Source organism: Nyctereutes procyonoides, unplaced genomic scaffold (genome assembly GCF_905146905.1).
Source record: "Nyctereutes procyonoides isolate TBG_1078 unplaced genomic scaffold, NYPRO_anot_genome, whole genome shotgun sequence".
Lineage (NCBI taxonomy): Eukaryota > Metazoa > Chordata > Mammalia > Carnivora > Canidae > Nyctereutes > Nyctereutes procyonoides.
The window spans coordinates 11,476,516-11,500,079 of record NW_026575159.1 but is presented as its reverse complement, the minus strand read 5'-3'; the positions used below and the strand labels follow the sequence as shown (position 1 = coordinate 11,500,079).

The 23,564-nt window shown below is 35.6% G+C and overlaps 1 protein-coding gene and 1 non-coding gene across 3 annotated transcripts in view; both read left to right on the top strand.

Annotated features, from left to right (window-relative positions):
* Positions 1 to 15,406, top strand: part of RAD21 (RAD21 cohesin complex component) — a 30,147-nt gene extending 14,741 nt beyond the window's left edge. For both annotated transcript variants that reach the window (XM_055314333.1, XM_055314334.1), the window contains exons 4-14: positions 1,982 to 2,081; positions 3,936 to 4,042; positions 4,681 to 4,887; positions 5,347 to 5,472; positions 5,799 to 5,921; positions 6,941 to 7,164; positions 8,207 to 8,366; positions 8,829 to 8,977; positions 11,463 to 11,612; positions 13,017 to 13,100; positions 13,705 to 15,406. In XM_055314333.1, the coding sequence (XP_055170308.1) occupies positions 1,982 to 2,081; positions 3,936 to 4,042; positions 4,681 to 4,887; positions 5,347 to 5,472; positions 5,799 to 5,921; positions 6,941 to 7,164; positions 8,207 to 8,366; positions 8,829 to 8,977; positions 11,463 to 11,612; positions 13,017 to 13,100; positions 13,705 to 13,896 (1,622 nt within the window). In that variant the 3' untranslated portion in view covers positions 13,897 to 15,406. The remainder of the gene's footprint in view (positions 1 to 1,981; positions 2,082 to 3,935; positions 4,043 to 4,680; positions 4,888 to 5,346; positions 5,473 to 5,798; positions 5,922 to 6,940; positions 7,165 to 8,206; positions 8,367 to 8,828; positions 8,978 to 11,462; positions 11,613 to 13,016; positions 13,101 to 13,704) is intronic.
* A 3,796-nt stretch (positions 15,407 to 19,202) lies between these two features.
* On the top strand, positions 19,203 to 19,309 carry LOC129502679 (U6 spliceosomal RNA). Its single transcript, XR_008663003.1, has one exon. It is a non-coding gene; the product is annotated as a U6 spliceosomal RNA (small nuclear RNA).
* Positions 19,310 to 23,564: the final 4,255 nt, after the last annotated feature.

Here is a 23,564-nt window from a genome sequence, read left to right as displayed (position 1 = left end):
AACTGCAAAACATACACTTGTTTTAATTGTAGTACAAGGAACCCTTCAAAAATAGGGCAACACTTGGAGAAGCAGCAGTTCAAGGGAAGAAATCCATGTCTCATGCATTTGGAATTATAACAATCACTCTTTTTTTTAACCTTTTTTCATCAGCTTTTGTAGAACTAAGAGTTAAAATGTTGAAAGCTTATAAATAATAATAAATAAATAGGAAAAATGTTGAAAGCTAATTGTTACATGATTTTTTTTTTAAATATAGCTTAGAAAAGAAAATCTTAGGATTTAAAAGTGTTTTTCCTGAATAATTTTAGCGTATTCTTAAAATTCACTTTTAACTTGAGGCTTTTATTAAATGTTCTCTGTAGTTTTTTTATGTTTTATCTAATGATTGGTTCTAAAGCTGGACTTTAACAACCAAATTTCCATCTCCATAGATGATAATTAGGGCATTTATCTGAATTCATGTATTGTCTTACAATTTTTTAAAGCACTGATGACATTTTAATGTAATTAAAATAATCAAAGCATAAGAGTGATGGCCTTATACAGTAGTTTCTGCTGAGGTTATATGTTAGTACTTTATTTTAATATATGAATAGTGAAGTTTTTTAGATCTAAGATTTTGTTTAAAAGTAAGATGTTCATACAGGTGGCTAAGGAGACACATGAAAAGAAGCTTAATATCACTCATCAGGGAAATACAGATCAAAACTACAATGAGATATCACATCACATCTGTCAGAATGGCTAAAATCAACAGCATGGGAAACAACAGATACTGACAAGGATGCAGAGAAAGGGGAAGGAACCCTCTTGCACTGTTGGTGGGAATGCAAACTGGTGTAGCCATTCTGAAAAACAATATGGAGGTTCCTCAAAAAGTTAGAAATAGAACTATCTTATGATCCAGCAATTGTACGACTTGCTATTTACCTAAAGAATACAAGAATACTAATATAAAGGGCTCGATGCACCCCGGTGTTTTAGCAGCATTATCTACAATAGCCAAACATGGAAAGAGAGCCCAGATGTCCGTTGACTGATGAATGGATAAAGAAGTGGGTGTGTGTGTGTATACGTGCATAATGAAATACTCTTCAGGCATCAAAAAGAATGAAATCTTGCCATTTGCAATGATCTGGATGGAGCTAGAGTGTTAGCTAGCTTATGCTAAGCGAAATAAGTCAGGAAAAGGCAAATACCATGATTTCACTTATGTGGAATTCAAGAAACAAAACAGGTGAAGAAAGGGGAAAGGTAAAAAAAGGAGAATGCAAACCATAAGAAACTCAGCTATAGAAAACAGGCTTCCTGGATGGGAGGTGGGTGTGAGGGGGAGGGCTAAATGGGAGGTGGGTATTACGGAGGACACTTGTTAGATATAAGTGTTATATATAGGTGATGAATCACTAAATTCTCCTGAAACTAATATTACACTGTGTGTTAACTAACTGGAATTTATATAAAAATCTAAAAACCAAAGATGTTTAGGCAGAGACTATGATACTTGAATGATTTCTAACATGGTGGATACTAATTGTATTTTGCTTAAATAATCATGCTTTTTGTTTAATTTTGTCTTTTAAAGCAATGCATTTTTAGTTTAGACCACTTGAAGAATATAGAAAAAAATTAAAACACTATAATCACACTTAGCCTAAAATAGTCAATTCCTCAACAGTTAAGGTGCTCCTTTGCAGTTATTCCTCACAAATTTCTTGTAGAGAAAACTGTTATTAACACTTATGTCCTTTTAAGGATATCACCTTAATGCATAGGTAGTGCCTTGACTTTGCTTTTGGAAAGCAAGTAGTTTGGCTTATTATAGAAAAATAAAAGTATTGTGCCTTGGTGGTACTTTGCATATGCTAACGATCTTTCTAGACTATAACCTTAGGAAATTATACTGACTTTATCTTCCTTTGATCTCTAGATAATTTGTGGTATAACCAGCCCTTGAAGCTTACCGTTTCTTTTCCAGGTGTTGTTGACCTGCCTGAGGAAAATCGAGAAGCTGCTTACAATGCTATTACCTTACCTGAAGAATTTCATGACTTTGATCAGCCACTTCCTGACTTAGAGTATGTCCCTCCTCCACCCCCCCCTTTTTTTTAAAGGTTTTATTTATTTATTCATGAGAGGCAGAAAGAGAAGCAGGCTCCCTGCAGAGAGCCTGATGCTGGGACTCATCCCAGGACCCTGGGAACGGAACGCCCTGAGCCAAAGGCAGACACTCAACCACTGAGCCACCCAGGTGCCCCTTCCTCCTCCCTTGTTTAGTTGTTGACTTGGTCTACAGATAACATGACTTGCTTCCAAACAGAAAGTTTCCTTGAACTATTTTGACATCAAGTTAACATGAGGCTAAAATATATATACTTTCAATTAGGATAGTGTATGAATAAGAAACTCACAACCTTAGAATCGTTTCTTCTGTAAGAAAGTTATATAGATGTCAACTTTAACAAATCTAAGGTTGTAGAATTCTGATGTGCTTATTTGGCCAAAGCTTGTGTAAACTAAACAGTTTTCAGATGTGTGCTTTCATAGTATCAGTGAATATGAACTATTGCTTCATGATTTTTTTCTTTGGGGGTATATTAAAATTTACTGGTTATCTTCTTTGCCGTGCTGTACTCAGCTACAATTTCTGGTTCTTTTGTTTGTTTGTTTTTTAATGAACATATGAGATAACTCTTCATGAAGAGCAAGAAAGGGTCATTGTCAAACAACATACATTTAAGGGGAAAGTTGTACAGAGATGGCCATTACAGCAGAATACTATAGTGTTTCCCTTTCCTCAAGTCCTCAAAATCTGTCTTTACCGTGACAGGGAATGTGCCTATAACTTCTCGTGTAATTTAGTAGCACAATTGATGAACCCTCTAGACCAAGCCCCATCTTTTTTTGACATATTTGTCTGCTTTTGAAAATGATCCATGAAAAAAAAAAAAAAGAAAAAGATCCATCACTCCTAATTATGGTTTATTTTGGAGTGTGTGTGTTAATGGTAGGTGCTATATAGCTACTTTCCTTACTCCCCACTTTGTTTTTAAAATGTTTTCATTGGAAATTCAGCAGCTAAAAAGTAGAAAAATTAGTCAATATGAATCCTATGTATTGACCAATCAGCTTCTTTAATTATGAATATGTTGCCAGTTTTATTTAATTAATATTTCCCTGACTCAACCTTCCAACACCCCACTGGGTTATCTTAAAGAGTAGATCTCTTCCTCTATAAATAACTCACTATCTCTTTTGAGGTAGGGAATTTTCTAAATCCATCCATAACAACATCCCACCTTTAAAATATAAATTACAATAATTCCTTAATGTAATATCCAATCAGCATTCAGATGTTCCCAGTTTACACATAGGCCTTTTTTAAATCCTCAGTTTGTTTAAGGTCTCTACAAATTCAGCAAACTACATTTGATTGATAGGTCTCAGAAGTCTTCCATGCTTTTACTTGCCACTTGTTTCCTAAATAAACCTGGTCATTTGTTTTGAAGTATTTATATTCTGAATTTGGCCGATGATATTCCACGTTGTTTAATGTTACAGGTCTTTTATTGAGTATTTTTTAAACAATACGAGATATTAATCTGTTAGAGGAAGACACAGTCTCAGAAAAAATGGGGTAATTTCAGAGTTCATACCACGACCCTGATGAAAACCCCTACCTGTCTAGACCATGCATTTCTAAGTTTTTTCTATGTTTTGCTTTCTGGTCATTGATGTTTTTTAAATCTAAATACAAATTCCAAATCATTGTTCAGATTCTTAGATTGTATATAGTGTCAAATACTAAGATTTCTAAACCATGGTAACTTTATTTGTATGTTTTTTCCTTGTAGAGAGAATTAGGATTTTTTTTTTCTCCTATACATTGCAGTGAGACTTAAGACTAAAATGTATTTGAAATTCTTTTAAAGTGACATTGATGTGGCCCAGCAGTTCAGCCTGAACCAGAGTAGAGTGGAAGAAATAACCATGAGAGAAGAAGTTGGAAACATCAGTATTCTACAAGAAAATGATTTTGGTAATGGAGAAACAAATTGTTAGAAGTATGTTGTGACACTGCTAGCAGTTTGAAAAGGAAAACCCAGACATATGTTCATGATGATAAAAGGATAAATTTCATCTCATGCTTTCTCATAAAGAAAAGAATTTACCTTCCTACCAGTATGTTAAGCATTTCCATTTATGCACCAAACTTGAGTTCAGTCCTTGCCTATTCCTGCGTCCCATACACAGTGATAGAACCTATATTTGAATCTGTGTAGAAAGTCCCAACACTGACATAATGCTCAGTTGAGAACAGTTTCATTATGTACCTATTCTTGAATAGTGTTTAAAACAGGCAAAATTTTTTCTTGATGACACACACAATAACGAATGTTTTAAGTGTTTATGCAACCTAACCTATACACGTATTTAAATTTACCTCACATATTTAAGATAACCTAAATTTGGATCCTGCGTTTGAATGTGCTAGTCATGCCCCAGATCCGTTCATGAAATATAGAGGCTAAAGGTTTAAAGTTTAAACTGGGTGTTTAATACTCAAAGATAAATAAGGCCTCAGTTAGCAAATGTGACATTCCAATTATAATAAATCCTTAGTTCTTTTATAACAGTGATGTTTTTAACTCTTTTCAACTAATAACATTTGTTTAGGTGACTTTGGAATGGATGATCGTGAGATAATGAGAGAAGGAAGTGCTTTTGAGGATGATGACATGTTAGTGAGCACAAGTGCTTCTAACCTACTGTTAGAGCCTGAACAGAGCACCAGCAATCTGAATGAGAAAATTAACCATTTAGAATATGAAGACCAATATAAGGATGACAATTTTGGAGAAGGAAATGATGGTGGTATATTAGGTAGGTTGCAACACGGTGCTTATTCTAGCATTTATTTGTTCATTTATGGTGTTTTAGAGCAGTCGCTAATTCTGGGTCATGTAAGCAGCTCTTTAGGTATACATGTGTGGATTGTGATTAATCGATTTCATTCAAGTTCTCTGTGGAACTGTAGCCTAAAAAGGTTATAATAATACCTAATTTTGTTAAAGATGCTTATCTCAGAGTTTTAAGTGTTACTAGTTCTTAAACTGCTCTCTTTTGTGTTTGATACCTATATTAAATAAATGTTTTAAGTAGAAATATGAAGTAGAAAAGAGAATTTTTTATACTGTTATACTTTTGTATACTATCTTGAAGAGAGATGCAAGTTGAATACAATTTTTTTTTAATTTGGTTAATTTTAACATAATTTTATTTTCCCAGTGATAGGCTATTCTTTTAGCACTTTTTTCTCAAGTTATATATTTTGTATTTCAGATGACAAACTTATAAGTAACAATGATGGTGGTATCTTTGATGATCCCCCTGCCCTGTCTGAGGCAGGTGTGATGTTGCCAGAACAGCCTGCACATGATGATATGGATGAGGATGATAATGTTTCAAGTAAGCATTTCCTGTTTAGTGACCTGAACGTGATTGTATGGCAGTGAAAAAGGTATCTAATAGAAGACCACAAACTAAAAGTTCCAGCTTATAATGAATTATAAGTCTCTTTAAGAACAGTGCTTATGATTATTCTGATTCTCTTACATGTTAACCCTGTAACATGTAAAACCCCCTTTTAGCTAATATGGCCTCCTTTGTAACTAGAAAAGTATTTGTTACTGGTACCAATGGGTTTCTTTTAGTTTCTCAAAGGGATTTTTCCCCATTTGTAGGAGATGTATTAAATACCCATGCCTTTTGTGACCAAATTTCTGTTTTTATAGTGGGTGGGCCTGATAGTCCTGATTCAGTGGATCCTGTTGAACCAATGCCAACTATGACTGATCAGACAACACTTGTTCCAAATGAGGAAGAAGCCTTTGCATTGGAACCTATTGATATCACTGGTGAGCAAACAAAACTTTTTGTCTTACAAAATTCAGAACATAAGGTCCTAGTTCTGGCTTTTCTTCTCTATTTGCTACTCTTGTTTAGATAGATGGCGAAGCTGCTTTCTTCTTTGTCAGTCATCTCTCATAGAATCTTCTATTATAATCAAAGTATCTTAGAGAATACCTGTAAAAGTTGCTTTGAAATACAAGTATAGAACGAGGTTTTTTGCTAATATGTAGCTTAGTCTTATGCTAACAGATCACATGTGTAACAATTAGAAAACATTGCAAAGAATTTTACAGTGAAGTACAGGATTGTGTCTTTATTGAATAGTTGGGCTACAGTCTGGAAATGTGATAGATTCTAAAATCAGTGTTGTGTTTCTTTCAGTGCTTCTTAAGACATATAATGAAATCTTTAATTAATTTGTATCTTGAGAAATTGATCTAGTGTTACCTACTTTGCAGAGTTTTAGTAAGGATTAGAAATGAATATACAATAAGAATCTAGGATGGAATTCCAGGTCCATCTGGGTGTGGACTCCCCCTCCCCCCACACACACACACTTAATCACTCTGCTTGTACAACTGCCATATATGAACTGTAACTTTTCCACTAAAAATCATAGTAATTGTGACCATTTATGGAGGATTTAAGATAAAGGTAACTTTTCTTAATGGCCGCTCAGATGTAATAGTAAGCCATACAATCCCGGACTTCAACCCAAATCTGAGTCAAGTGTGAGATGTTCCGTATTTACAATACAAGTTTACATGGGCAAAATGTATTGGTTTTTGCATTATTGTACTCCTGTTGTGCCAAAGTCTATACATAGTCATTAATTCAGCAGATTTTTATTGAGCACCTATAGTATGCCAGCCTCTTTAGACGTAAGTTAAAACAGATTCTGCCCTCTTGAGGCTCTTCTAACAGGTATCTAGAAAAGCAGGGATACAATGAGACCAAGTCTAAAAGCTCTGTTTTTCATGATGGCCTCACAGGAAAATGATGTTATTTTCTCCTGTCATTCCAGTCAAAGAAACAAAAGCCAAGAGGAAGAGGAAGCTGATTGTTGACAGTGTCAAAGAGTTGGATAGTAAGACAATTAGAGCCCAACTTAGTGATTATTCTGATATTGTTACAACTTTGGATTTGGCACCACCCACCAAGAAATTGATGATGTGGAAAGAGACAGGGGGAGTGGAAAAACTCTTCTCCTTACCTGCTCAGCCTTTATGGAATAACAGACTACTGAAGGTAATATAGTTGGCAGTTTTTTGGCCATTTTTAAAAAATAACTTTCAAAACCATTGACTTTTTTTTTTTTAACTTAAATCACAACATACAAACACAGCCTGATCTGAAAAGATCCTGCTCATACCTGTATTTCTAAAAGATGTAGGAGGAATTTTTTCTATACTTAAGAGCCACAGGTTTTTAGTAATAGTTCTCCCTCCTCAATCTCCATATAATTATTGTTCTATTGCCTTAGTGTACACTGTGCTTCAAGTCGCAGTCTATATTTTGCTTTCATTCTAAACCATGGAATGGTTCTCCTTTTACCACAGTAAATAATTCTCTGGCTTTATGAAAATTATTTGCACTGATAAACCCTTTTCAGCTCACTTTAAGTTCCAGACTATTCCAGAACAAGGTTCTGAAGTGAAGAACTCAGAGTGAAGCAGTGCTATTAGACTGTTACTCTGAGGTTAAAATATGCATTGAACCAAGTGATTTTACTATTTATTGGAAGCATAGTCATATAATCATTTGGAAGAAAGTTCTTAAAATATTTATATTCTTTGACTCATTGGCCTCATTATTAGAAATTTTCCTAAGGAAATAATTCAAAATATGGAAAAAGCTATTTCTGTGAAGATCATTATATTGTTTGCAATTAATCTAAAAAGTCTTAATATTGAAGAACCATTCAGATGTGATACATACACACATCTCCACTCAGTGGAATATTATGCAGTCATCAACTATCAAAAAAACATACAACTACTTGGCAGGATTCCAGTTAGATGGAGTTTTAAGTGTATGAATATGAAAATAAATTGCAGGCAAATTTAAAATGTGTTTTAATTTTTCTAAAATTGCTTCACTTAAAACTGGATGTCCTATATTTAAAAATCAGGATATAATGAAGTGTATATATAACATTAAGTAGAAATCATGCTAAATTATGTACACACTGATTATAATTCTATTAAACCATGCTTAATGGAAAATAGAAATGTCAGTGATAGATTTTTTTTAATGTGATTTATAGTTGAGATTTTTAATTCTTTTATAGCTCTTTACACGCTGTCTTACACCACTAGTACCAGAAGATCTTAGAAAAAGGCGGAAAGGAGGAGAAGCTGATAATTTGGATGAATTCCTCAAAGAATTTGAAAATCCAGAGGTTCCCAGAGAGGATCAGCAGCAGCAACACCAGCAGCGTGATGTTATCGGTCTGTTCATTTGAATAGTTCCTTGATGAAGTTTAAATGAGCATTTGGCTTAAAATATACCTATATTTAAAAAAAAAAAAAAAGATATACCTATATATTGCCAAGAGTAACAGAAATCTGGAACAAAGGCACATACTCAAATATCTGTACAGGGAACTACATTTGGTTGCTTTGTTAAAGAGAAAGCTTTCTGTTTTTGGAAAGGTTTAAAGTTTTAGACTAGCTGAGTAATCTTCTAATAAGAGGATTATCCTGCATTGGATTACAGGTGGGGGGATTTTACCCTTTTTCCCCTTTACGTGTATTGTTACAAATTGAGTAATCTTCGCAGAGCTAAAATTTTTATTTGGCTTTCTTCATTAGATAAAGTACCTTTGTCTTAATGCATTAGTATTCAAGGAAATTCTAAAATATTGTTAGACTTGTACAATTTATGTCTCTTTTTCGTATGACCAATTGCAGATGAGCCCATTTTGGAAGAGCCAAGCCGCCTCCAGGAATCAGTGATGGAGACCAGCAGAACAAACTTGGATGAATCAGCCATGCCTCCACCACCTCCTCAAGGAGTCAAGCGAAAAGCAGGACAGATTGACCCAGAGCCTGTGATCCCTGTAAGTAAGCACATCAGTCATCAAGAATTTTAGATCCCTCGTAATAGTGTTAGTATCTAAGGACCTGTTTTGAAATATAGTGGTTTAGAGGAAAAAAATAAGGAATAGGTCTGGAGAGAAAGAATGGCAGTCAAGGATGTGAACACAGTATGCCCTACATGGGAGAAGATACACAGAAATTTGAGCCTTTTTGACTCTTCTTAAATAGTCTTGTTTCAGAGTGGCCTAATGTGACCCCATCCTTGGCCAGTGTGGAATCCTTGACTAAACTTGATTCCAGTCATTTTTCTTTCTCAAGGATTAGTCCAGGGTGAATCTGACAATTCTAGATTAAAGGTGAAAACATATGGAACCTATTAACTTTTTCAAGTATGTAATGAGTAAATGTCACTTTTTTTTTTTAAATATCACTTTTTAATTAACATCTAGTTCTGAATGTCTGATTAGTTTTGGTTTTTGCCAGTAAAGTTGAACATTTTTTCTCCAGTTTTTTGAGATATAATTGACATACAGCATTATACTAGTTTACAGTGTACAACAGTAATTTGATTTTGTGAAATCCTTTCACAACATATGTGTGTATACATATAACATCACCTTACATAATTACATATTTTTTCTTCTTTTGAGAACTTTTAGCAGCTTTCATATATGTTAACTATAGTCACCATACTCTGTATTAGATCCCCAGAATTTAACAACTGAAAGTATCTTTCCAGCCTTTAGTTAACTATCATTGTACTCTGCTTTTATCAGTTCCACTTTTTTTAGGTTCTACATAAAAGTGACATCATATAGTATTTGTCTTTCTCTGACTTATCTCATGTAGTATAATGCCTTCCAACTTGTTATCACAAAAGTCATGATTTTATTTCTCCTAGTGAATATTCCATTGCATATATATATATCACATCTTTTTAATGGATAGGCTGTTTTCATATCTTGGCTCTTATAAGTAATGCTGCAGTAACCATGAGGAAACAGGTAACTTTTCACAGGAATGATTTCATTTCTGTTGGATAAAGACGCAGAAGTGAAATTGCTGAATCATGTATATGGTTCTATTTTTAACTTCTTGAGGAAGGATCCTAGAGTGATCCATAGTGGCTGCACCAACAGTGCACAGGGGTTTCTCTCTTGATTTGCATTTCCTTGCATAAGAGATGTTGAGCACCTTTTCACGGACCTGTTGACCATCTGTAGGGTCTTCTCTGGAAAATGTTTATTCAGCTCCTTTGACCATTTTTGAATCAAATTGGTTTTATTTTTGCTCTTGAACTGTGTGTTCTTTATTTGGAATGTTAACCCCTTATCAGATAAATAATTTTCAAGTATTTTCTCCATTCTGTAGATGGCCTTTTCATTTTATTGCTCATATCCTTTCCAGAAGCTTTTTAGTTCCATCTAGTCCCCCTTGCTTATTTTTTTGCTTTTATTGCCTTTGCTATCAAATCAGAAAATCATTTCCCAGACCTATTTTAAGGAGCTTATCCATCTTATGTTTTCTCCTAGTAGTTTTATGGTTTTAGGTCCTACAGTCAAAACTTTAACCCATTTGGGGTTGATGTTTGTGTATGGTATAAGATAATAGTCCAATTTTCCCAGAACCATTATTGAAATAAGATTTCTCCATTGTAGACTCTATATGTATGGATTGACTCTTCAACCTAAAACTGTCTCATATTACAGTAACCTGCAAAAGAAAGAGAGCTATCTTATTAAAGAATCAGAATATACTTGTTAAATTCCTTTTAAAAAAAAGTAACATCTGCCTATTTTATGCAGACTGACTACCATTAAATATAAAGGAATAAGGTCTAATGTAAGGCTTCCCAATCTTAAATTTATAGAATAAATTAATCTGGTGGGCAAACAGAGGCTTTTTGGTAACCTTGGTTGTTAAGAGGTATTTGCAGAAGACTAAGAACTAGTTTTCTATACCCTCTGGTGGTAGAGTTGTCCAAAAGAGCATCTTTCTGTATGAACTCAGGAATGAGAGTGGGGACAGATAATGAGTGGGTTACTCTAGTACTACTGTCCTGGAAGAACTTGTTTGTTAACATTCTCCGCAGTCTATATTAAGCCTGGAAGAAATTCAGGAGATGGACTCAGAGAAAACATGCTGCCATAAGAGCTCCAAGACTCTTCTTTAGAGCCCAAGCTTAGTTGAAATAGCCTTAGGACCATTTCATGCAGAAATGGTCAACAGTAATATTAAAGTCTTTTTGCATTGCGTTAATCGGTAATTCTGTTTTGTGTGGGTTTTCCTAAAATAATACTACAGAAAGTTTTTGGGATTTTTTTCTGTTACAGTTTTTCTTGTAATTTACAAATTTCTCACATAGACTTTATAAAGTATTTGGTTCCTAAAAAAGTAGAAAAACAACACTTTTGTTAAAGCAATTGATTATATCTTGTTCTTAGAATTTTTGATGGTGAGGGAGTTTGGCAGTATGAACTCAGTATTTCTTTCCCTTGCTTTAAGCCCCAGCAGGTAGAGCAGGTGGAAATACCCCCTGTAGAGCTGCCCCCTGAGGAGCCTCCAAATATCTGTCAGTTAATTCCGGAGTTAGAACTTCTACCAGAGAAAGAGAAGGAGAAAGAAAAGGAGAAAGAAGATGATGAAGAGGAGGAGGTAAGGAAACACTTGCAAAGAGACCTGATGAATAAATCCTATCCTAGATTTAGCACAGATCTTCAGTCAGCTCTTTTTTACATTCGTAGTGAAGCTAAGGTACTTGATGTTGAGCATCACAGCGAAGGAAAATGTCCAGACATGAACAATTGAACTGAATTCTTAATGATCTAGATTATCATTAATAACATCAAATTTTATGTCATGCTATGTCATTGGCTCCTTTGTGGGCTTTGGAAGGACTGACTGCCCTTTCAGTGATCTCTTGGTTGAATTCTAGATCGTTTGTAGTTGGTTTTATTATCTTGTGGCCAATTTTTATTGCAATTAGCATCTACCTCTGGTGTGACTTTTCATTGTGTCTGTGGCCTGGAAATCTGATAGCCAAACATCTTCCATTTGTAGGAGTTTTGTTTTCATTAGACTAGGATAAGACGTGACTTTGTAAAACAGATTGAGTAAAGGTTTGAATAGCTTTTATTTTTTGAAAAAGTAGAAGCACTTTAAAAACCTTAAAATAACTTCTAGAAAGCCTCGAAACTTTTTAAAATTCTTCTAAGACTGAAGCTTATGGACTGGGTACATTCTTTCGTTAGTATCTGTATTTATAATATATTATTATGTCAGCCATAGATCTTATAACCATTTTTTTAAAAAACTATAGTACTCAAGCACTAAAGTCAAAATTCAGCCCCAGAGCTACTCTATGTACTAAGGTGGGCCATTACCTCAGACTTAGTGTTGAATCTCAGTATGAAATCATAAAATCTTGACTCTTTGAAGTATGGTATGTAGTTCAGCATAGCATGGAAGCATCTCAGCTGTAGCCCCATGTGAACTTCAGAGTTTAGAAAGTCATTTAGAAGGCAGGTCTGTAGGTGATGGGGAGCTGGGCAGCACAAGGAAAATCAAGTATTACGGATTATAGCCCATTTCTTTTAAAACACCGTGTAGACAAGTACTACTTACTTGCTAATCTGTGTGCTCTTTGGTACTGGTCCACAATGAGATTGGGGTCCACCAGAATATAAATCAGCTAGATAATCATGCTACCAAAACATACAAATATATTCTGTTGAAATAAGCAGTGTGCTTAGTGGCATAGTTGATTTATAGCCAACATAAGTTAATTATCTTAATAGGGGGCCAATCAATACCCAGTAGCTCACCAACCAGCAGTAGCTGTCCAGGGGCCATGCTCTCTCTGTAGGCACATCCTTATAGACCAGTATAGAATCATATATTCAGCCAAATGCTTACTTGTAGTTACAGAAGACTTTCTTCTGTAATTTAAGAAAGATAAGCTTCCAAGTAAAAGATTTTTCAGGACATAAGGAAATAGTCCATTTTGCAGTAGACCACTTTTGTCAGCTTTTTTTGTCTGTTGGGATCCTTTTCATTCAGGATGAAGATGCTTCCGGAGGTGATCAGGATCAAGAAGAAAGAAGATGGAACAAAAGGACTCAGCAGATGCTTCATGGGCTTCAGGTAGGTACATGAGTCCAGACTTAGACTTGAGCAAAGACTTGGCATTGCTCCCTCAAAAAAATAGCAACACGCTAGGACCGGAAAGCCTACGTTTCTAGCACTGTGTATATTAATATATAAAGTGTTGGGCTCAGAGTGAGCCTGGAGAGCCTCCAGGTGAACACTTTTCCTGTGGCTATGCTGCAAAGGAAAGCTATGGTGGTTTATAGAATGCATTTGTGTACCTGCATCTCCTAGGGTTTTGTTGAGCCAGATATAAATGAGATATTTTGAGCATCTGTGAAATACCAAGCAGGTTATTCAAAGTTTCCCAAAATAGGGGCAAAGGATAGTTGGATTTTAAAAATAAGTTGAAATTTTAGGAACTGTGTATGGGTTCAGTTTTACTGTTGTATCACATTTGTTGAAATGTTCCATGGACCTTTGATTTTAGAGGTGCCATAATATACTTTGCCCCTTTACCATCACTCAGACGATTCAAAAAAGTCCACTCTTAGCAGAATACACAGTATACTTTCTCTAGGATCCAAAATTGCACCTTTTTAAAACTACCACCTTACTGTGAGATTACGTTGATTTACTTCTTCCTTTGGTTTTATTTCAGCGAGCTCTTGCTAAAACTGGGGCTGAATCCATCAGTTTGCTTGAGTTATGTCGAAACACAAACAGAAAGCAAGCTGCAGCAAAGTTCTACAGCTTCTTGGTTCTTAAAAAGCAACAAGCTATTGAGCTGACGCAGGAAGAACCATACAGCGACATCATTGCAACACCTGGACCAAGGTTCCACATTATTTGAGCAGCTAGAAGCGTTATAGCTAGTGTTCATTTCACTAGTGTATACAAATTGCCCCCGTGTGTAGGGCACACAAAACCCTTTGAGAAAATTTAGATTCGTGTCTGTACAAAGTCTCTGCCTTTTTCTTTGTTTTTTTTCCAGTATTTTATCAATTTCATCTTTAAGGGAAACTGCTTATATGGATGTGTTTGTGTTCTGATGGAGAAAACAAGCACACCCAAGGACCCAAAAGATCATTTTAACAGTTCAGAACAGATGTGTGCAATATTGGCGCATGTAATAGTCAGGATTTTTATCTTAGTTCTCCATCACTGCATTGGAAAGGAAAACATGTCAGGAAAAAAAATTCCTGACAATTGAGAATGATGGTGTGAGTCTTTGACAGGAAGAACTTGTCTTTTCCTACTAGTAACACTGGCAGTCTTGTTAACAGCTGTGTTTAGGGATGGTGCCCAAAACAGATTGTCCTCTTGAGATAAAATGTAATTCCATAATGACCAAGAGGGTCTGTGAAACTGTGCTGTAACTGAACCTCTTCGGTTACAAAATTATAGGACTTCGTTTAAAATGTTCTATTTTTTAAGTCATTCCATTTGAAACTTTTTAATGAACCTGACTATTCTAAAATCTGTTGTTTTAGTGAGGCTCTGAAATGAGCAGAAGTAGACTTTTTAGAGTAGAATAAATATAAAAACATTTATGACTTTCCGGAAACTCTAAATCAAAGTTTTAAAAAGATGTTTGGATATATTGGAGTACTCAGATCATGAAAATAGAAATTGCTCTGCCAGCAACTAAAAGGACAGACTGACGGGAAATGAGACACCTGGTTGACTTAACTCTTAAGCAGACAATGCTGTTAATAACTAATGGCTTCTCTGATATTTATTATAAGTTTTAGTACTGATCTTTTCCCAATGCTGCACACTCCTGTGTTTGGAACCTTATTTTAATGGCTTTGCAACAGAAATCCTGTATCCAGTTTCCTATAATTTAAGAAAAGCATCCAAATAAAGGCTTTACTATTAACAGACCAGATAGCACCAGAAATTATGTGACTATTATGATTATCAGAACATGTCTTAACTTTTTAGGGCAAAATTACTCACACTGAAAGTTCTAGCTTGTGTTGGCACTTTTGTGGAAAAAAAAAATCACTTTTGGATCTCAGACTTCAGTGTATACCCAGTAATTTTAAATTATGTGAAATGTTTTAAATTAGTGAACTCGTAATTACTGTTTTGATGATTCAGTTTCTTGAGAATGGTAAGTGTATAAAATTGCTATTGCAGCTTTATTTTCAATATGTGCCTGTAAACCATGGATTTTTCTCCCTTTGTAAAAAGTCATTTGTAGATAATTGAATGTTTGATTATAGAAAGGTCATTAGTTTCTTGTTAACACATTTTGTTAGTCTGGTTTTGTTGCTTATCGGGTTTAATATTGTTCTTGAAAATAGTTGATGCTATGTTATGTATAACTTTTCTAATAAAAGTGTTATAAGCTGTAATTTTTGGAGTATTAATTATCTGGTTGAAGGTGTTCCCCAGAAAAATGTTAATTATGCCTCATGTTTTGTTTGCCTTATCTAGAATAATTGTCCATACAAATAGTTAAGTGAATTTTTTCAAGAAGTCTTGGGTTAAAAAAAAAGGAAAGACTAGTGTGTCTTTAACTGAAGAGCCATGTGATCTAAGATAAAATGGAAGTAACAAAGGGCTGGTGCTGAGGAATCTTTGGGGCACAGATATAGATAGCCCTGCAACTGCTAAGTACCTACAAGCTATGACGTGCCTGTCAGTGTATGCCCTGGCAGCCCTGAACAAACTTAGCTGATGACCATGTACTGGAGATTTCCTGGGTCCATCTGAGAATCCTGCTAAAAGCCGGGGCGCATTCGGTAACTCGGAATGTATGTTCCTGTGCATTCAAGCCTTATCCTGCTCCCAGCTGTGAGCTTCAAGACACTAAGCTTAGTTTTATGCTTAACATATAGCAAGGCTTAACCGTAAATAGTTAATGCTGTTTATAATAGGAAAACCAGTATTCACTTTGGCTCAAGTCATGATCACCGGGTCTTGGAATCGAGTTCCACATCAGGCTCCCCAGAGAGAGCCTGCTCTTCCTTCTCCCTATGTCTCTGTACCTCTCTCTGTCTCTCATGAATAAATAAAGAAAAAATAAATAAATAGCAACACTATGTAAAAGATGCAGCCCTAGAACCTTGCCAAATGATGGTAGAGCTGCTGGAACCTAAGTCCTCGGGATTTACCTTCCCCCTCCACCGTGATAGACAGGAGCACATTCCCTGTGCCATAGCCAGCCAGTTAACTCAAGCCCTGGAAACCTAGCCCACACCACTCATGGATGTCCTGGGGTGCAGAAAAAGGAGCTATAGTTTAAAAGAGAAGCTAGAGAATAAAAGCTACAGCCCTAGAACACCGCTGAACAGAAGGGGAGCTGCAGGAACTCTGGGATCAGGGAGGTTGGCAAGCACCATGGTTTAGATTCTCCTTTACAAAACCTTGGTAGGGTGGTCAGGAGGTAGGGCCTGGGTGCCCTAGCCCACTTCTCACCTCAATGAACCCCTATCCCCTAGCCCACACCACCCCCACCAGTCCCAACAACACAGCCCAAGGGTGGCCACACCAGGACACTCCTGGTCATTATTTCGGCTTCATACAATTTGCTTGGGAACCCCTAGCACAGAGCACTCTGGGACCTCCCAGTTCATCCAGCTGCCTCATCACGTTGCCCCCTGTGCAGAGCACCCCAGGAAACTCCAGCCTATGCCCACCTTGATTCCAGCCACCCTGCCAGGGTGCCCCCTGTGCACAACACCCCGGGAAACCTTGGCCCATACCAACCTCAGTTTCAGTTGCCCCACCATGGCACTCCCTGCACTGAGGATCCCAAGTTATGCCAGCTTGCACCCATGTCAGCTTCAGCTGTCTTTCCAGGACATCCTCTGCACAGATCACCCTGGCTCATGCCCACTTGAGCTACATCATGCCAAGGTGCCTCTATACAGAGGACCCATAAGCCCCTTGGCCCATGCCTCACCTCAACTCCAGCCATGCTGCAAAGGTACCTATGCACACAGAACCCCAGAAAACTCTGGCTTACACTCACTTTGGCTCCAGCTAGCCTGCCAGTGTGCCCTCTGCACTTTAGAGCCTTGGGCCCCCCAGCTAGTCCCCACCGCAGCTTTATCTGTCCTGCCAGGGGATGTTCTATGCAGAGAGCCCTGGAAGGAACTCCTCAGCTTGAACACATTTAGGCTTCAGCTGTCCTGCAGAACATATACTAAGCAGAGAGCATCAGGATGAGTCCGTGCCTATTTCAGTTCCAACCATACCCCCCAGGCAGCCCCAGCACAGAATGCCCCAAGACTCAGCCCACACCCATAGCTCTAGCCAGCCAGCGAAAGGCATTAGGCACACACTCTACATAGAGGATGGCCATACATAAGACCATTCTTTCAAGTTTAGGAGACTAAGTGATCTGCTTAATTCATAGAAACAAACACAAAGTCAAGCGAAACGAGAGACAGAAATGTGCTCCAAACAAAACAAACCTCACAAAAAGAGCTAAATGAAACAGATAAGCAATGCAGCTGATAAAGAGTTCAACGATCATAAAGATGCTTGCTGGACTAGAGAAAAGAGTGGAAGAACTCAGAGCTTCAAGAAAGAGAAGACCTAAAAAAAAAAAAAAAAGCTGAAGAATACAGTAACAATGAAAAGTACACTGGAGGAAGTCAACAGATTAGCAGATGCAGAAGAACAAATTAGCAATCTAGAAAATAGGGAGATAGCACCCAATCTGAACAGCAAAAAGGAAAAGAATTTTTAAAGATACGGATAAGTTAAATGTTTCTTGGACAACATCAAGACAACAAACATTCACGTGACAGAGATCCCAGAAGAAGAGAGAAAAAGAAAACTAACTTAAACTATAGCTGGAAACTTCACTAACCTAAGATAACGAAACACATCCGGTTCAGGAAGCAGAGAGTTCCAAACAAGATTAACCCAAGGAGATCTACACCACAACACATAAACAGTGTCAAAGAATAAAGAGAAAGAGAAATTTTAAAGCAGAAGCAAAAAAGTTACATGCAACAGAAACTCCATAAAACTATCAGCTAATCTTTTAGCAGAAACTTTTCAGGCCAAAAGGGAGTAGAATGATGTATTCACAGTGCTGGGAGGAAGAAACCTTCAAACAAGAATATTTGACCTGGCAAGATTCAGAATTGTAAGACAGTTTCTCAGGCAAACAAAAGTTAAAAGAATTCATCACCTCTAAATTGGCCTTATAAGAAATGTCAGAGGGACTTAAGTGAAAACGTCCATACTTAGACATAATAAAAATATTAGTAAAAAGATACAAAATATGACAGCATACACAAAATGTAGAGATGTGAATAAAAAATTATTTTAGAATATGTTTGAACTTAAATGACTATCAATAGAGATTGCTATGTACTTAAAATGTTATATATGAAACTCATGGTAACCACAAACCCAAAACCAAAAATAGATAAAAAATAAAAATTAAAAAAAAATCCAGGCCTAACACTGCAGAGAGTCATCACTTATAATTACTTTAAATGTAAATGGTCTAAATGTTCCACTCAATAAAGAGTAGAAATGAATTTTAAAAAGCAGGACTCAAAAAAAAAAAAAAATAGGACTCATCTATATGCTACCTACAAAAGACCCGCTTTAGACCTAATGACATGTACAGACTAAAAGTGAAGGGATGAAAAAAGATACTTGATACAGGTGAAAGAAAGAAAAAAGGCCAGTGTAGCAATACTTCTTTCAAACAAAATACGCTTTAAAACAAAGGCTGTTGGGGCATCTGGGTGGCTCAGCTCATTTAGCATCTGACTTTGGCTCGGGTCATGATCCCAAGGTCCTGGGATCAAGCCCTGCATTGGGCTCCCTGCTCAGCAGAAAGCCTGCTTCTCCCTCTCCCTCTGCCACTTCTCTGCTTGTGTATGCATACTCTCTGCTTCTGGGAAATAAATTTTTTTTAAAAAGAGGAAAACAAAAAACCAAAGGCTGTAATGAGACAAAAGGCATTACATAATGATAAAGGAACCAATCCAATAAAAAGACATGAAAAATATCTGTCCACCCAACACGAGAGCACCTAAATACATAAGGCAAATGTTAACAGACATAAAGGGAGAAATTGACAGTAATACAGTAATAGTACATGACTTTAACACTCCACATAACAGACATTTTCCGGACAGAAAATCAATAAGGAAATTGTCATTAAGTGACACATTAGTGCTCGCTTCGGCAGCACATATACTAAAATTGGAACGATACAGAGAAGATTAGCATGGCCCCTGCGCAAGGATGACACGCAAATTCGTGAAGCGTTCCATATTTAAAAAAAAAAAGTGACACATTAGACCATATGAACATAATATACATAGAACATTTCCATCCAAAAACAACACAATATACATTCTTTTCAAGTGCACATGGAACATTCTCCTGGATACATGTTAGGACACAAAATAAGTCTCAATAAATTTATATGTGAACCACACTAATGTCACCTTGGACAAATCTATCATGGGAACATTTCTATGACTAGAAATCCTAAGTACAGCTCCTGTACCCTGATTTTTTTGTTTGTTTCACCATACCCTTAAGTAAACTCTCAGGGCATAATGTCCTTGATCTACTCTGCAGATATGACTATGATACACATTCTCCAGCATGTACTCCCAGACTCCAGGGCTATAAAAGCAGGTCTTAAGGGCAGTGTTAGAGAGATCTACTTGTCTTGCAGCCATCAAAGACATTCTTCTGTCCAAAAGTCCCCATAATAAACTATTTCTCATCAACCTGGATTTGTCAGACTTCTTCAATCTCTACCAGTCTTCATTTTTTGCCTTTGGAGGTCATTTTGTACATACCTTCCTTTCATGGAACAATTTAAGACGACAGGAATCATATCATTCATCTTTTCTGATGACAATATGAAACTAGAAATCAATTATAAGGGGAAAAAAACACAAACACATGCCATCTAAACAAGGTTGCTACTAAACAATAAATTTGTCAACCAAGAAATCAAAGGAGAAACCAAAAAATGCATGGAGACAAATGAAAATACAACAGTCCAAAAGTTTGAGGATGCAACAAAAGCAGTTCTAAGATGGAAATTTACATAATACCGGTCTAACTGAAAAGAACAAGAAAAATTTCAAAGTAATTTAACCTTATACCTAAAGAAACTAAAAAAGGAAAACAAAGCCCAAAGTGAGTACAAGAAAGGAAATTATATAGATCAGAACATAAATGAATGAGAGACTAAACAAACATCAGAAAAGATGAGTGAAACCAAGAGCTAATTTGAAAAAATTTAAAAAAACAGGTATGTACAATCAAGAAAAGAAAACACAAATAACTAAAATCAGAATTGAAGGAAAAGTAACATCACCACAGAAATACAAAGAATTATAAAAGATTTTATGAAAAATTATATGCAAACAAACTGGACAACCAAGAAGAAATGGATAAATTCCTAGAGACATTCACTCTTCCAACTGAATGAGGAAGACATATAAAATCTGAACAGAATGATTCCTAGTAACAAATTGAATCATTAATCAAAAAACTACCAACAAACAGAGAAGTCCAGGACCAGATGGATTCACAGGTGAATCCTACCAAACATTTAAAGAAGAGTTCATATCTATATTCCTCAAACTATTCCAGAAAATAGAAGAAGGAGGAAAGCTTCCAAATACATTCTATGAGGCCACCACTACCCTGCTACCAAAACCAAAGACAGTAGATAAAGAGAAAACTACAATATCCCTGATGAACAGAGATGCAAAAATCCTCAACAAAATATTAGCAAACCAAAATTCAGCAATACATTGAGAGGATCATTCACTGCAATTAAGTGATATTTTTCCAAGGATGCAAGGATGGTTCGATATTCAAGAATCAATCAACCTAACATATCACATTAACAAAATGAAGGATAGAAAACATGATCATCTCAGTAGATGCAGAAAAAGCATTTGACAAAATTAAAAATCTGTTCATGATAAAAATTCTCAACAAAGTCATCATGGTAACCACAAACCACAAAGTCCTAATAGATACACAAAAAATAAAGAGAAGAAAATCTAAGATTAACACTAAAGGAGTCATTAATCACAAGGGAGAGAGGAAGAGAAAAGGAACAGAGAATTGCATAAACAATCAGAACACAATTAACAAAATGACAAAAAGTACATAACTACCAATAATTTATTTAAATGTAAATGGTCTAAATCCTCCCATCAAAAACATAGAAGGATGGAATGATTTTTAAAAAATAAGACACATCTATATGCTACCTACAAAGGACTCACTTCAGACCCAAAGACACATACAGATTGAAAATGAAGGGATGGAAGAAGATATTTCATCCAAAATAGAAGGAAAAAGACTATGGTAGCAATATTTATACCAGACAAGATAGATTTCAAAACAAAGACTGTAACAAGAGACAACAGCATTACCTAATGATAAAGGAATCGACCCAACAAGAGGATATAACAATTATAAATATCTATGCACCAAATATAGGAGTACTCAAATATATAAAGCAAATATTAACAGTCATAAAAGGAAACATTGATAGTTATACAATAATGGTACTTTAAGACTTTAAAAAGTACTCATTTTAATAAATGCAGAAAAGCATTTGACAAAATTCAACATCTACTTACAATAAAAGCTCTCAACAAAGTAGGTTTAGGGAGAACATCCCTAAATATAATAAAAGCTACATAACAAGCCTTCAGCTAACATCATACTCAATGATGAAAGAGTTAAAGCTTTTCCTCAAATATTAGAAATTTGATAAGAATATCCACTCTCAAAAAAAAAAAAAAAAAGAATATCCACTCTCTCTACTTTTACTCAACATAGTACTAGAAGTCCTAGTCACAGTAGTCAGGCAACAAAATGTAGTAAAAGGTATCCAAATTGGTAAGGAAGAAGTAAAACTGTCACTATTTGTGGATGACATGATATTATATAGAGAAAATACCAAATAGTCTACTAAAAAACCATTACAACTAATTTAAAAAATTCAGGAAAGTTGTAGGATACAAAATTAACATTAAAAAAACTGTTGATGGGATGCCTGGGTGGCACAGTGGTTGAATGTCTGCCTTTGGCTCAGGTCCTGATCCTGGGATCCTGGGATCAAGTCCCCCATGGGGAGCCTGCTTCTCCCTCTGCCTGCATCTCTGCCTCTCTCTGTGTGTCTCTCATGAATAAACGAAATCTTAAAAAAAAAATATGTCTCTATAAACTAATAAAAAAGTAGGAGAAAGAAATTAAGTAATTCCACTTAAAATTGCACCAAAAGGAATAAAACACCTAGGAATAAATTTAGAAAAAGAGATGAAAGACAAATACTCTGAAAACTATAAGATATTGATGAAAGAAATTGAAGACAACACAACAAATGTAAAGATACATGATGCTCATACATTGGAAGAATTAATATTAAAATGCCCATACCACCCAAAGCCATCAACAGATTAAATTCAATCCCTATCAAAATAACAATGGGCATTTTTCACAGAACTAGAACAAATAATCCTCAAACTAATATGGAATCACAAAAGACCCCAAATAGTCAAAGTAATTCTGTGAAAAATAACAAAGCTGGAGACACCAAAAACAACTGATTTCAAACTATACTTCAAAGTCATACTCATACGTGGAATTTAAGAAACAAAACAAATGAACACAGGGCAAAGACAAAGAGGCAAACCAAGAAACAGACTCTTAACTATTATAGGAAAGGTTACCAATGGGGAAGTTGAGGGTTGGGAGATGGGTTGAGTAGGTGATGAGGATTAAGGAGTGCACCTATGATGATCACTGGATGTTTTATGTAAGTGTTGAAACACTGAATTATACACCTGAAACTAATATCACACTGTATGTTAACTAACTGAAATTTACATAAAAATCTTTAAAAAAAACACACAAAGCTATAATAATCAAAACAGTATGGTACTGGCACAAAAATAGATACATGGGTCAATAGAACAGAATACAGAGCCCAGAAATAAACCCACCAGTATATGGTGAATTGATCTATGACAAAGGAAACAAAAAAATAAAATGGAGAAAAGACAGTCACTTTAACAAATTCTGTTCAGAAAACTGGACAGCTACATGCAAAAAAATTAAGCCTAGACTACTTTTTTACAGCAATATACAAAAAATAAAAACCTCAAAATGGTTTAAAGAGTTAGATGTAAGACCTGAAACCATAAAATTCCTAAAATGAAAACATAGGCAATAAACACTTTGACATCAGTTGTAGCAATATTTTTGGATCAACCTTCTCCTGTACCAGCATGAAAAGAGATAAAACAAACAAGTGAGACTTTAAGAAAGTTTTGCACAAGGAAGTAAACCATGAACAAAACAGAAAGCTATCCTACTGTATGGAAGAGATATTTGCAAATGATATATTTAATAAAGGGTTAATATCCACATTATACAAAGAACTCATACAATTGAACAAAAAAAATAGTTAAAAAATGGACAAAGAATAAACAGTTTTCCAAAGAAGATAAACAGACAACCAATAGGCACATGAAAAGGAACTGG